We start from the raw sequence: 14498 nt of genomic DNA on the forward strand, positions 1-14498 counted from the left end.
AAAGTTGTCTCATCATCATGTTTTTAGTTCTCACATATACAAACCCAAAATTTTCTTATTAATTTATTTTCCCTTTTAGCTTATACCTTACTCATACATGTCTTTATGGAATGAATATGTCAGAGCTTATTTTAAGGATTGCCATAGCATTTTGTTTCATTTCATGAAATTTAATATTTTCTTAAAGTAAGTTTATTGTGGCCCACAATTTCAGAAATTTTAGTCCATGGTTGGCCCACTCCCTTTAAAAAAAATTTTTTTTTTAATTGTTGATAGACCTATCCTATTTATTTGTTTGTTTGTTTGTTTATTTATACGCAGTGCTGAGAATCAAACTCAGTACCTCACACATGCCAGGCAAGTGCGCTACCACTGAGCCACAGCCACAGCCCATGAAATTTAATTTTTTAAAAATTACTTCTTTTTCTTTTATTTATCAAAAATAAAATCATGATTACTCAATTTTTTGAAAGAAAAGATCATGCTAATGCATTAGATAGATTTCTTATAGAAAGATTTAAAATACTAGCAGTTTTAGTTCTAAAGGTAAAAAAGGATATTTTTCCATAATATTAATTACATGATAAATATGTTTGTTACATAATAAACATAATATGTTTATTACATTTGTAGGTATCTTTCTTATAGCTGATCTTAAATCAAAATTTAAGTAATAGTTTTTGTTAAAAAATATTCTTGTTAATACTTACTATATGAATAACTTTAAACTGAAAAGGCCAACATCAAAGTTTGAAAATTATAATTTGCTATTTTGTTTATAAAACTATAGCTTTGTGCCAAGTGTGGTACATGGCTGTAATCCCACCAACTTGGGAAGCCAAGGCAGGAGGATCTCAAATTTGAGACCTTCCTAGTCTCAAAATAAAAGAAGGCTGGAGGTATATAGCTCAGTGGTAGAGTGCTTGCCTAGAACTCAAGCACTTTAGAGGCCTTGGATTAAATCCTTAGTACTGCAAGGAAAAACAAAAAATAAGGGCTGGGGTTGTGGCTCAAGTGGTAGCGCGCTGGCCTGCCATGTGTGCGGCCCGGGTTCGATCCTCAGCACCACATACAAACAAAGATGTTGTGTCCGCCGAAAACTAAAAAATAAATATTAAAAAAATTCTCTCTCTCTCTCTCTCTTAAAAAAAAGTAAGTACATTTAAAAAAAAATAAGAAAAGCTTTGTGACTATTTTAGAACTCTGTATTAAGCATCAATCTTTTCAATCTCTTTATCTGTCAGTCTTTAACTGCTAAAGAAGATAGTTTGCATGAATATAGAGTAAAACAAATGAACTGCTGGAAGTTACTTTAGTACTTAGATTCTTTTGAAATGATTACTTACTTTATAATCCAGTTTCTATACTATATAGGAAGGAAGTCTGTTAATTTTTAATGACATATTTCACAATAACAACTATAATCCTAAAATTATAAATATACTTTTTTCTTGTTAGAAATAGGTTGTTTGGGTGTAAAGCAAGGAGTGGGATAGCTGGGTCAAATGGTGGTTTCTTTCCATTTTCTAAGGAATCTTCATACTGCTTTCTAGAGCAGTTGCACCAATTTGCAGTCCTACCAGCAATGTATGAGTATACTTCCCCCCACATCCTTGCCAACACTAATTATTGCTTGTATTCTTGATAATTTCCATTCTTACTGGCATGAGATGAAATCTTATAGTAGTTTTGATTTGCATTTCTCATTGCTAGAGATAATGAACATTTTTTCATAGATTTGTTGATGGATTATATTTCTTCTTCTGTGAAGTGTCTGTTCAATCCCTTAGCATATTTATTGATTGAGTTATTTTTTTGCTGTTAGGTTTTTTGAGTTCTTTATATATAATCCTGGAAATTAGTGCTCTATCTTAGGTGCATGTGGTAAGGAATTTTTCGCATTCTGTAGGCTCTCCACATTATTGATTGTTTCCTTTGCTGTGAAGAAGCTTTTTAGTTTGAATCCATCCTACTTATTGATTGTTGATTTTACTTCTTGTGCTTTAGGAGTCTTATTAAGGAAGTCAGGTCCTAAGCCAACATGATGAAGATTTGAGCCTACTTTTTCTTCTGTTAGGTGTATGGTCTCTCTTCTAGTGCCTAAGGCTTTGATCCACTTTGAATTGATTTTTGTGCATGGTGAGAGAGGTTTAATTTCATTTTGCTACATAGGATTTCCAGTTTTCTCAGCACCATTTGTTTTATAGGTTATCTTACTAATTAGAACAAATTAAAAATTAAAACAAATTAAAAGTTAATAAAAGATAACTACTGTGTTTCATATTTACTAATATATAGTAATTACTGAAGTTTGGATATTTTCTTTGTATCTTCAGCACAAGATATGGTACATCATCTATGTATTAAATAAAAATGTTGACTGAACTAAAAAAAAGAAAAAGGTTGTTTGAAGAAGACACATTCAAGAAAAATGTTAAACATCTTTGAAGAAAAATGTAGAACATGCTTGAGATTCATTATCCTCCTTAGTTCACAAAGCACAAAAGACAGTCAAACCTAATACATAATATTTACTCTCTGAAAGAACTTCTACCTCATCTCTGCCATCTTTTCTGCTCATCTGCCTTTCTTTGTTAAGCCTATTAAGTTATAAGCCCACAGCTTCCTGCTTTAGCTTTTTGTGTTCTTTTCTCTGGCCTCAAAATAGAAATAAACACTGATACCCAGGAAGGAACCAAAAAAACCTCCTCACAAACCCAAATGGGGTTCGCTAAGTTTCAGAAACTCTCCACCTCCATCACTCTCCTGTGTTCATAATCCCTTCCTGCCTGACCTATGACCTTGTCTGACCCTATTTTGTCTTCTTCAGAGAAGCACCTGGAGTGGATGAAATTTTCTGCCCCCTTCCAGCCAGATCACTGTTCTTCCAGCCTCTCCATTCCCTCCCCCTTTTTGTAAGGAGCTTTGATCTTTGTGTGTTGATTTTGCTGACCTGCTCTACAAACTTTTCCTTATCCATCTTTCCCTTACCTTTGGTCATCATCCTCAGAAGGTAGGAGTAAACAGATGTGAGGCCAAACATATTGCTAGGTTTGTATTTAATTAATGCATATGGTGTGTTAGGGGCAACTAGCATTTATTGAGTCCACCAGGTGCCATGCACTGTGATAGATACATAATATATTAATTGATACTCAAAACAATTTACAGAAAAAGAAACCCAGATTCACATTATTGTTTTTGACATATAATTTATCATTTCATTAACTGGAATGTTTTCCATGGAAAAGTAGTAGTTTTTCAAGACTTCATTTTAAAGGAAAAAAGATTAATATTATATGGTTAGTCAAAAACTAAAGTAGAAAGTTTCAGTGGCTTTTGATAGAGAATACAAGTAAACCAATAATTTTCTGTAGTCATATTGCTACTTATTTTTCTAACTTTTCTATTTCTCATTTGTTTTCCTTTCCACAACAATGAATATCTGTTGAAGATATTCTAAGCCTGTGATACCAAGTGAATGTTTATATTTTTTTAGGAGTTTAGGAGTATTCAAGTAACTAGCTATCTTTCCCATTTTAAAAAGTGTTGGCTGAAGTATGGTTTATTATTCTTAATTTTGAGAATTATCATTAACGTAATTACTATTATTTGGTTTTCACATTTTTAAGGATGGCCTTTCAGTCAGCCTCTGACACTTGAAATTATTCTAATGATAGAATATCTGGTGGAACCAAGCACTGTTTCATCATTGAAATATCTGTCATGTCTTTGTAATGCAAAGAAACTACCCTAAGCAGAGTTTGCATTCAGGGAGTAGGTGACTTCCCAAAAGATTCTTTGGCAATTCTACTTTTCTGCCTACTTTGAAGGAAATTGAAAGAGGAAAATGGGAAGCTGGAGAATTTGAAGCTTTCCCTATTGGGACAGATGGATAAAGTGACCTTTTTTTCTTTTTCTTTTTGCTGTTTGACTAAGCTTTTGTGGAAAGCTGCAGCCCCTCAGGGGACTGATATCAGCTTGAGTAATTAACTCATGATTATGCAAAGTTAGTTTATCTAGCCTCTTTGTTTTTCCCCCTTTTTTTGTTGCCTTGGGCTACTTCATTTCTTATTACCATCTTCACTGCCTTAAGGCTGGGGGTAAAGAAAATGGTAGAGACAATAAAAGGAGTCCAACTTATTTTATTTTGCACATTTTACTTTCATTAACAATTTTGTTAAAAAAAACAGCTGTTAAGAATTTATTTAGGCGGTAATTGTTTTCTGTTAAGATTAGGTATACAACAATTTTGCAAAATAGTTCCTAAATACAGTTTTCAGGGGCCATCTAGATTGAGTAAATCAAATCATATAATCAGTCAGAATAACTTGTAATAGCTTTTATTGCATATCAAATTCTTTCTCTTACACTCTTGATCCTTATAACAGTGTCTGGTATATAGCAAGGCTTTTAAAATACTTGTTAACTATTGGATGAATATATAACAGTCCTGTGAGATTAATATTGGCATTTATCTGCAATGTTAAATGAGAAATGATGACATTTGGTTTAATTTGTACCTAAAAATCATACATACCTAAAAATTCTGTCATTTTTCAGCCATAAACCTCTTAACCAAGGAGAAGGTATTAGTAAATGTATTCTCTCAAAGTTTGAATAACAGACTTAGGATTAAAGAAAACCCCAAAGCATGTTTTCTGTCCTGGCAAGCTTCTAGGGTCTGTCCAGCAGTGCCTCCCCAACTTTGCACCAGTGGGTCCTGACTCCTAAAGCGTTTGTTTGATGTTGCTCAGGTCCTTCTCTGGATGTCAAGGGTTGAGGTGAGGGGAGATATGTGAAAGCGGTTTTTTAAGGAGCGCAGAAATTACTGTAAGGTAGTCTGTGTCACTACCCACCCACATTCTGTTTTTCTTTTCTTTCTTTTTTTTGGGGGGGGGGGGTTCTTTACTTTAAATATTTCAGTTTACCTAAGGTACCGACAAGAAAGGACTTTTTTTCTGACTGTATTTACTGTGTGCCAGGTTCTGGGAGAGAGGGATGAACAAAAGAAGATAAAATCCTTTCTCTAGGAGAGATTCTTTAATGGTGGGGGAACAAGAGTATTAAGCACAGTGAATAATTAAGTGGTATAATATGTCACCAGGTGATGAGTGATGAGATGTTGGGTAAGGAGCAAGGGTGAGAGACTGTCAGTGCTTGAGGCACTTACCTCCTCTGTTCCAAGTGTTCTTTTCTCCGTGACATATGTATTATTATCTCACATATTGTATTTCCTTGCATATTTGTTCATCATTTCTCCCCACCAGGCCCTCAATAAAATATAAACTTTGAGGGCAAGGATTTTTGTTGTTGTTGTCACTTTTATATTCCTAGATGATAGAACACTACATGAGATACAATAAATGCACGATAAATGTGTTTCACACAGGATGGTGAAGGTAGGCCTTGCTGATGTCTGAATAGGGATGTAACATGAGGATATCATGTCAATATCTTGAGGAACGTAGAAGAGTCAGTATGGCTGAGGCCTAGTGAACAGTGGGGGGTAGAAGAGGAATCAGAGCAGAGGCAATCAGGGATCAGATTATGTGGGGGCTGTGTATGCCATTTTAAGACCTCTAGGCTTAGGGAACTGAGAATAGGTATAAGTTACAGTCTAGAAATATGAATTTGAGAAGTGAGCATACAACTGGTACTTGATCATCTAGGGAACCAGAACAGAAAAAGAATGGTTCTGTGCACTGAGCCTTTGGGTATTTCAGTGTCTAATGTTCAAAGATAGGAGGAAGAATCAACAAGAGACTGAGAAAGATTGCTAAGTGAGGTTAAAGGGCAACCTATGAGTTTTCTCTGGAAGCCCTGAGCAGGGAAAGTGTTTAGTAGGAGGGGAGTGGTCTTCTGTACTATTGCTTTTAAGTTGAATAGTAAGATAAGGACTGAGAATTAAGCACTGGTCTGAGCAACTTGGAGATGACTTTTGGGGGGAAGTGATGGGAAATAAAAGTTTGGTTGAAATGACTTCCATAGAAGAAGAAATATGGACAACTCTTTTTTGAGGTTTTTTGCTATCCATAAGAGTAGAATTGGGACTGTACCTGAAAGGGATGTAGGGTAAAGTAAAGGGTTTTTTAAAGGTGGAAGAAATTATAGTGTATTTGTATGCTAATAAAATGATCCAGTTGAGAGAGGAAAATTGATAGCATAGAAGAGATGGGGGAAAATTTAAAGAGCAATATTCTTGAGTAGTAAGTATATATACAAAATTAAACAGAAGAGTTGAAGCATAAAATAATTAAATAACTAGTAAGTGGTTATACTTATTACATATTCTTGTTGACCATTTACTATGGGAAGATTTAGACTGGGATGACTGGATTTTAGTAGTAGCTAACAGTCAAGCATTATAGTGTTCTTCAACAGAAATGTAGATGAGTAACCTCATTTTTCTGATTTCACTTGTGACTAGTAGTATGCTTTTTGGCAATGGTTTTACAACTTACAAATGTAATTGTTTCTGATATAATTTTCTGGTGATTTATGATAAAATATGAATAATTATTTCCCAGAGACAGGAAAGAAAAACAATTGTTTTTTTAATTGAATTTTTAATTACTTTTCTGAAGTGTATAGTCTGTTATTGGCTTGATAATCTAATTTTTTTTTTTTCAACTTTTCAGGCTGGAGTGAGACAGCTTTATGTACAGATTGACTTTGCAGCCATGTAGTAAATGAAAAGAATGGTTTTTTTCTTTTTTTTTTTTTAACCAAATTTTTCTGGTACTGTACAATTCAAAACATTGTACTAAATAGAGATTTCATCACTACAATTCCCCAGCACCATGAAAACCAGGTAGAGTCCGCCATTTGTGCTCTGTGGGGAGTTCACCACTAAGGGATCACAATTAAGAGGATATCTCCTGGACTGCTGGTCTTGTCATTTGTGCTCTTCCCTCCAAGCCATTCTGGTTTCTGAGGTTTTTGGTTTTGTTTTAGAGGGTTGATTTGTCCTTTTTTCCCCCATCAGGGAGTAGGAGGGGGGTTTCGTGAATGCCCTTTCCCTGTCCCTCATCCCAGCTGGTGAGATTCAGACTGTGGGCTTCCAGTCATCTGGAATGTCTTCACTGAAGCTGCTGGAACCACTGCTTTTATTCCCACAAAACCAGTGTTATTTAAAAAGAAATGGAAATATGTTTTATATGTAATGTCACAGTTGTTGACGTTCTTCAGTATAATCATATGTTTGTAAAATTGTTTGTACCTTGCAAACTTATGAACCAAACCATATTGGGTTTTCAAAGTGCCTTTGTATCAGAAAATGTATTTGCCAGCATAGAAATGTACCAACAAAGGTCATGTATGTGTTTTTTTAAATGGATATTCTGTAATCTGTACAAAACATGACTCTTGCTTAGAATACCAGTCTTTTTTGTGTGTACTTCCAGCGTTGGTTTAGATACATGAAGTTTCTTTCTATTGTTTTATCTCATCAAAAAGAAATAAATAAAAGGTATTATTTTTCTTTTTAAAACGAATTCAATAATCACATCAAATTTCTTTGTGGAGTGGATTCTCAAAACTTTGCAAATGTCTGTTCCATACAAAATTGTTTTGACCTAAAACATTTGCTGATTTCCAAATTTCTGTAAAGATACTGTGTTTATGATAAATTTTCCAATAACTCTCCTTACCATTTTTGTGAATTTTATTAATGTTTGGAAAAGGCAGTATACTGAAGGCAGAAACGGTTGTCATAGCATTAATGTGCACTTTTCAATCTTCAAATGTCAAATCATACAGTTTGTTTTCCTGTTTTAACTTTGCACAAATGATTGCTTTCAGGAATATTATACAGCATTTGATTGAGTTGGAACTATTTAAGGTACAGAGCAAATGTGGTGATGTAGAACTCTTCCTAACACAGGTGTCTTAGAAGTACAAGATAAGCTTATTTCTAGGTTCTTGTGTGTTTGAAAAATAAAATTGCAATTTGACACAAGTGCTTCAACGCGCTACTTAAGTATTCTCTTATGAAGAGATACTGATTTGGATAAACATTTTCCCATTGAACTTCCTTTTATCACAACATATATTCCCTTTTACTTTAAAACACTGAAATGGTTGAGGGGGGAATCTTGTGGAGCAACAATGATTGTAGAGAAAAGAGTATAGATCAGTATATTCAGTAAAGTGGCAAAAATCATTATTGATTTTGCAAAGGTTTTAGAATATCTTTTCCCTACTTCTGATCCATCATTCATGAACTATTTTATATTAGAAAAACTACACCATTTTCTTCATGCTTTTAAAAACTGCTACAGATTACCATTAACTGATCATTCAAGACATGTTTGCCCACTTCCAGGTAGTTTGAAAGCTAAGGATTCCTGCAGTAGACTGTGTTCAATTGAAAAAGGTCCTTGAGGAGGGAAAGTACAGAAGGAAATGTGGTCTACTAGTATTGCTTTTTCATTACAAGTGTAAGTAGTCATTTGGAAGTTTGAACCACTACCAAGACTGATAGAACTCTGGGATAATCAGTCTGTGGATTTTGGCATATTACAGAAAATGACAGGTCTAGATGAAGGCAGAGATTTTGGATGTATGCCTTTACAAACTAATTATATGTAACTGTCCTGACATTTCACATATGGAGATAATTGCACTGGTTTGTAAATTTTATCAGTGCATTCTGAAGATCCAGTTCTGCCTTAAGCTGAGCCCTCCATTCCAAGTGAAGTTTTTGTCAAAATATGTATATTACTTTATTTAATTGTATCTTCAATGCACAAATCCATGAATATGCTTTTTCCCCTTTGGTAAGTATTGGATATGAAACTCTTAATTTTGTACTGTTTCAAGAAATTTCCAGCTCATCTCATTGAGCAAGTTGGCATTATCATTTATGCTTTAATTAAATGTCAATATACCTGTGTATACAGCAGAAAAGAAAAATGTTTTTTTTTTTTTTCTCACAGAAAATAATTGCTTATCAGTGGTCTTGGCACAGGTATATTACTAAAATAGATATTTCACTGAGAAATACCACCTGATTATAGTTATAAATTTAGACTGTCTTTAGCATTAGGCTCTTGCAAAACAAAAACCATCCATATTTGAGTATAAATTTGCCAGTATTTCAAAAACCAGAATATTCTCTAGACAACAAATTTGTATTGCTCAGGAAACGTTTACTTTGCTGGGTAAGCTTTCCTAAACAGAAATATACCCATACTACTTGTGTCTTTTAAAATTCATTTTATTACTGAAGATAAAGGACTTATGCATAATTTCCTCAGTTTGCTAACTCCCTGTGCATCTTGGTGAAGGGCAGTATCTAGTTTATCTGTAGGTTACTGTTCCTCATGCTGTCACATTCTTCTGCAGTGGAGGCATAAGAAAGAGATAACAGGTGTCACTGGTATTATGATTTCACTTTGTCTGAAATGTTTCAGCATTTTTCAAAGCCTACACATATTTACCAGTAACCAAAATACTGTGACTTTTTGTACCTCTCTAAAGCAGCCGAATCATTAACTCAAAATGCAGCTGACCAAAGTTCTGTAAAGTTTTTACCTCCCATGGAATAAGCAATTTTTACAAATATCAGTATGGTAACACTCTGACATATAATGTTGGGATTTAAGAATAACATTACATTACTTGACAAAATTTTACATCTAAGTGAGGGCTTTGCTTAGAAGCAATCTAGCTCTACCTCTCATTTTACAGATGAGAAAACTGAAGCCCAGAAAAGCTGTTATTTACTCAAGGCTCAGAGATCTTTAGTGGCAAAGCCAAGAATAGAATTTAGATCTAGATCTTCTGATTCTTGAGAGTTCTTTATTGTGCTGCCTCTCTAGTATGATATTTGCTTTTCTGTAAATGTGACTGACAGTTGTAAATAAAGAATATCCAACAAACATTTTTGGTACATTAAGGCACTTTATAAATGTAATTTTGTCTCATTTTTTCATATCTAATTATGAAATTAGATTTTTCCATATTTTTTTTTACTTGTGGAACTAATTCCTTTTAAAAAATGATGACATTTTTACAATGGATACTTCTGTCAGCAAATGTACCTGTTAATTTCCCAAGATTCAATCCAGTTTAAGGATTTCTTAGTTTCCTTTTCTGTTTATATTGCGAACTGGTACTTTTTAAAAACCAGGTGATTTCACAGATTATAGCATTTTGTGTTGCCACTTTGCATTTCAATCACTGGAGAGCTTTTTGTTTTTAAAATCCTTGGAGCTGTTTTTTTAAAAGGGCATTAAATATATTGAAGAAATCTTTCAATTCAGTAAGGTAAAGTTTTGAAATCTTAGTAGTAGAATTCCATATGTTAAGCCACTACTTCTAGTTTTTCATTAAGGCATTATCTTGGGGAAATTAAGCTTTTTTTTTTTTTCTTTTTACAAAAAAAATCACCATTTTTTCAAATAAATTATTTTCTAATTCACAAGAACCATGGAAATTTTATCTTTTGAAAAAGATTCATTACAAGTTTTATCAGTAGAAGATTGTTTCAAGATTTATCCTCCAAAAGCCATAGTGACTCAGATCCCCATCACAGAATCAAAAGAGAATCAAAGACAAAGACAATGAAAAATTTTAATGCACCAAAAAGTGTTTGCAGAAAAGGAGCAGAGAAGTATAGTTCTATTTAAATGCCAAATGGATGGGAGCCTTTTTGATGAGGGCATCTTAGGTTTATGTTTAACATTTCCTAACTGCAGATTATACAGAAAACAAGGGTGGGGAATAACATTTATTCAGTATTTATGTGCCATGCACATCATGGCCTTTCTCATATTATCTCATTTAATCCACACATTTTGCATGCCTTTTATTAACAGTGCATTTTCAAATATATTTTCAAATTCTCATAACATGAGGAAGAAATTCTTATCCCCTTTTAGATGAAGTTATATCAAGAGAATTTTAAGTTACTTGCTTGGGGTAGAGCACCAAATCCAAATCCAGCACTTTTTCTAACAACTACTCTGTCTTATGTATATCATTCAACAGTACTTTCAAGATCCAGGACATAGCACATCTAAAGATATGCTCCTAAAAACCCAACAAATGGATTACTGTGACAGAATTAATGTTGGGCAACAGTTGTTATAAATTATTTAAACTCATTCCTTCTTTCTGTACTCTTATGCTTATTTTCTATTTTGGCCATTTATGTAAAACTATGCAGGCTGAAAAGAGTAATCAGAATTTCTCAAACACTTTTAAGACCATTAAAAAAAAATAGTAGAAAGTTTTATTGGCATTTGGAGTAAGCTGCTTAAGAGACTGACTCAAGATAGTGCCCTCTGTGTCAGTATGAGGAACCGAACTCTTGTTTACTTTATTAAGAAACTCAACTTACTTTATTGTCTTCCAAGAAGTAAAAATAATTTTGTGCTGCAGGAAAAAGATAAGCAGGATCTGTACATTATATATATATATATATATATATATATATATATATATATATATATATCTTTTCAAAATGAAATCTGTTTCATATAAATCTATGCTATCACCATAACTTTGAAAATTTAGTATTTGCAATTTTGATCTTGATGTTGGAAAGCTTATAAAGGAGAATGTCTTTGTCTTTACATCATTTTATCCCCAAAGTTAGTATGAATTTATACTTAACATGCTCACTAAATGTCTAGCTAAATAGTGAGTACCTATTGTAGATAGTAGCAGATACAAAAGTAAGCGTTATAGACAAGTAAGATCAGTAATTTATGTGTCACAGAAGACATCTCAGCTTTTTTTTTTTTTGCTATTTTTGCACAAATAAGTGACTTTTACCCCCTGCAAGTATGCTTGTGAGCTGTCCATTCTTTTCAGTACACAACAGTGCAGGTATACAAATGTTACCCATCTTGCATACTGTTGGAAAGGAATTGGCAAAACTGAGACTGCAACTTGGGTCACTTGAACTTTTGTATTTTGCATATTTACATTACAAACCACAGTCTCCTTTGTTTTTATGGAGAATTGCCATATTCATATTACTTAAAGGACCTACGTATGTCTTCTAGTTTATCCCCATGTGTATTATCATCCAAAACTCTTTCAGAGGTTTCTTGAAGGTGCTTCTATAAAAACAACATGTAATCATTAAGTGAATTAAATATTCCTGGAATAGTTTGTACCTTTTTTCTCTTGTCCCCCTCCAAATACTACATTTTGGTAAAACATACTTCTATTTCTTCATTTTTAAATCTGTTTTCATTGTTGCTTCCACTGTAAAACTTCCACTTTATACTCGTAGGGGAAAAGGTTTTGTTTTGAATTTTAGCATTTGAGTTTTGGTTATATATTACATATTGTATACCACTCTTAATAAAAAATCTGTTTTGAACTAGGCATATCCTGTCAATACTCTGTCCAGTAAGTTCATTGCTTTCTCAAATAGTAGCAAATTCAATGATATGTTTTCCCATGTGATAGTTTCTGTAACCTCCTGAATTTGATAAATAAGCAGAATGGACATCTTATATTGGAAATAATGTGAATGGAAAAATTGCCAAATCTCTTCTTGATATTCTAAACACCCCTACAACACTTTGCACTCCTGTCTTTTAAGGATTTTTAAACATAGGGTCAAGGATTTGGGTTTGATCCTTTGGTGAAGATCATGGCATCATGGCATTTCCAAAACCATCTGCATACACTATCACATTTGAGATGTTGTTGTGATGTGGCTTGATGATGTTAAGGTAAGCCGCTATGATTTGCCCAAGTGCAATATAAAAAAATCCAGAATGTATATTTCACTTTTTTCTACTTTCACACATTCACGTATACATTTTGTTTAAGTTCAGGTATATTTTAAAAAATCATGAACAGCTGTATCAGAATTATTTTCAATAAAATTTGTTTTAAAATCTTTGTCTGAATTGTGTCTATCAGTTTGTTGAACTGGATTGTATTGGAACAGCTTGGATTGGATTTATGATATGAAAGCAAAAGAAAAATTCTCAGAGCCAAGAAGCAACAAAACTCATTAGCAGACAAGAGACACTGAAGTCTAGAAATGTCTACATGACAGAGCCTCATGGTGTCTCTTGTTCATCACCTGACCTTAAACACAACGTCTCAGTGTATTGACTGCAGATATTTCCATTAACCCCAAATTGTTCTTTTCTTACCTCATTCGTTATTACTGATCTCCTCTCATGATCTAAGACCAAAGAATCTGACATGAGCTCCATTTCTTCTAAAAGTTTCCTTTTAATCAGAAATTATTTTTAAAATACTTGCACCAAATCCCAACCCCTACTCATCCCACCTCTCCAAGCAGCCTCTTCATGTTAATGTCAACCACATTATAAGGGTTTAATTAGCATATCTGCTATTGAACACCTAATCTGTAGTGCAAGTGGTTTTGTTTTAGGCAGAACTGTGATTGAATCCAGGGCTTCACTCATGCTAAGCAAGCACTCTACCCCCGAACTATGTCCCTAGCCCCCTTTTCCTTTCCTAACTGTCTCCACAGCTCCTGAGACATGCCTTCACTCTGCCTATTTATCAAAGTGGCTTAAGGGCATCAGTGGCTTACTGTCACATCCATGGCAGAACTACCAGCTTTGCAAATTCGAAATAAAGAGAAAAAAATTCATCTTTCCATTCAAATCTCTTTGCAACTATCAATTTCTGACAGAATTCCTACAGAGTTCTTAAAAATACAAACATTTCCTTTGTCACCTGTATTTCCTGAATCCTCTATCATAAGTTCTTCTCTTCCTCCCTTGAAATCTCTAAATTTCACCTTTTCCACTTCCACTGTCCCATTACAGGACCTCCCTGATGACCGGGGGGAGAACCATGTTTGGGAATTAATTGCCCAGCTTCACATGTATTCCACGTTCTGTTTTAAGTCACCTCTTTTTCAGCTTACCCTGCCACACACATGAACACACACACACACACAAAAAAAAAAAAAAAAAAAACAATTCTGGCTTTGGCAGGGAGTGCAAGGAATTTCTGCTGAATCTGACTTTTGCCCAGGCCTTTTAAAACAGTCTCCCTACCCTGGCTTCCTGGTCACTGTGCTGGCCCTGCTGCATGCTGCACTTTGACTTCTTAGGTCTAAAGCACCTCCCAGGGGCTCCCCACCCTTCCTGTGTTCTCTGGAATTAGATTGTGGCCTAATCAGAGTCTGCAGTGGCCTATCCATACCTCTCAGAGCAGCCTCTTCTATTTCCACACAGGTTTAGGCAAGTCATTCAACACAATACAGCACCAACCAAACTTTTAGTTTGCTTCCTTCCCCTAGAAACCTCCCTGTGTTATGCTGACAAAATCTCTAGCTCAGAATCCTAACTCCCAATGCCATCAAGTAAAATTTCTGTGAACAACTCTGAAAACTAATAATGCTTTTCTTTCCCTCCTTATTCAATCGCATTACCTGTGCTATGGCAATAAACTAACTTTTTGTTAGACTAGACCAGGAAATAGAAAAGACAGGGAGAAGCAAACATGTCCAATAGATGTAAATAGAACGATGGTAATTTATT

General features: G+C 34.2%; 1 protein-coding gene across 2 annotated transcripts in view; it reads left to right on the forward strand.

Annotated features, from left to right (window-relative positions):
* Positions 1-14498, forward strand: part of Slc30a7 (solute carrier family 30 member 7) — a 94253-nt gene that overhangs the window by 67547 nt on the left and 12208 nt on the right. The window contains exon 11 of one of the 2 annotated variants that reach the window (XM_076863318.1): positions 6642-11406. The exons of the other annotated variant lie outside the window; for it this stretch is intronic. Coding sequence (XP_076719433.1) covers positions 6642-6689 — 48 coding nt within the window. The 3' untranslated portion in view covers positions 6690-11406. Of the gene's footprint in view, positions 1-6641; positions 11407-14498 lie in introns of those variants that run through there. 2 annotated transcript variants of the gene reach the window in all.

The sequence above is a fragment of the Callospermophilus lateralis genome, chromosome 7 (genome assembly GCF_048772815.1).
Source record: "Callospermophilus lateralis isolate mCalLat2 chromosome 7, mCalLat2.hap1, whole genome shotgun sequence".
NCBI lineage: Eukaryota > Metazoa > Chordata > Mammalia > Rodentia > Sciuridae > Callospermophilus > Callospermophilus lateralis.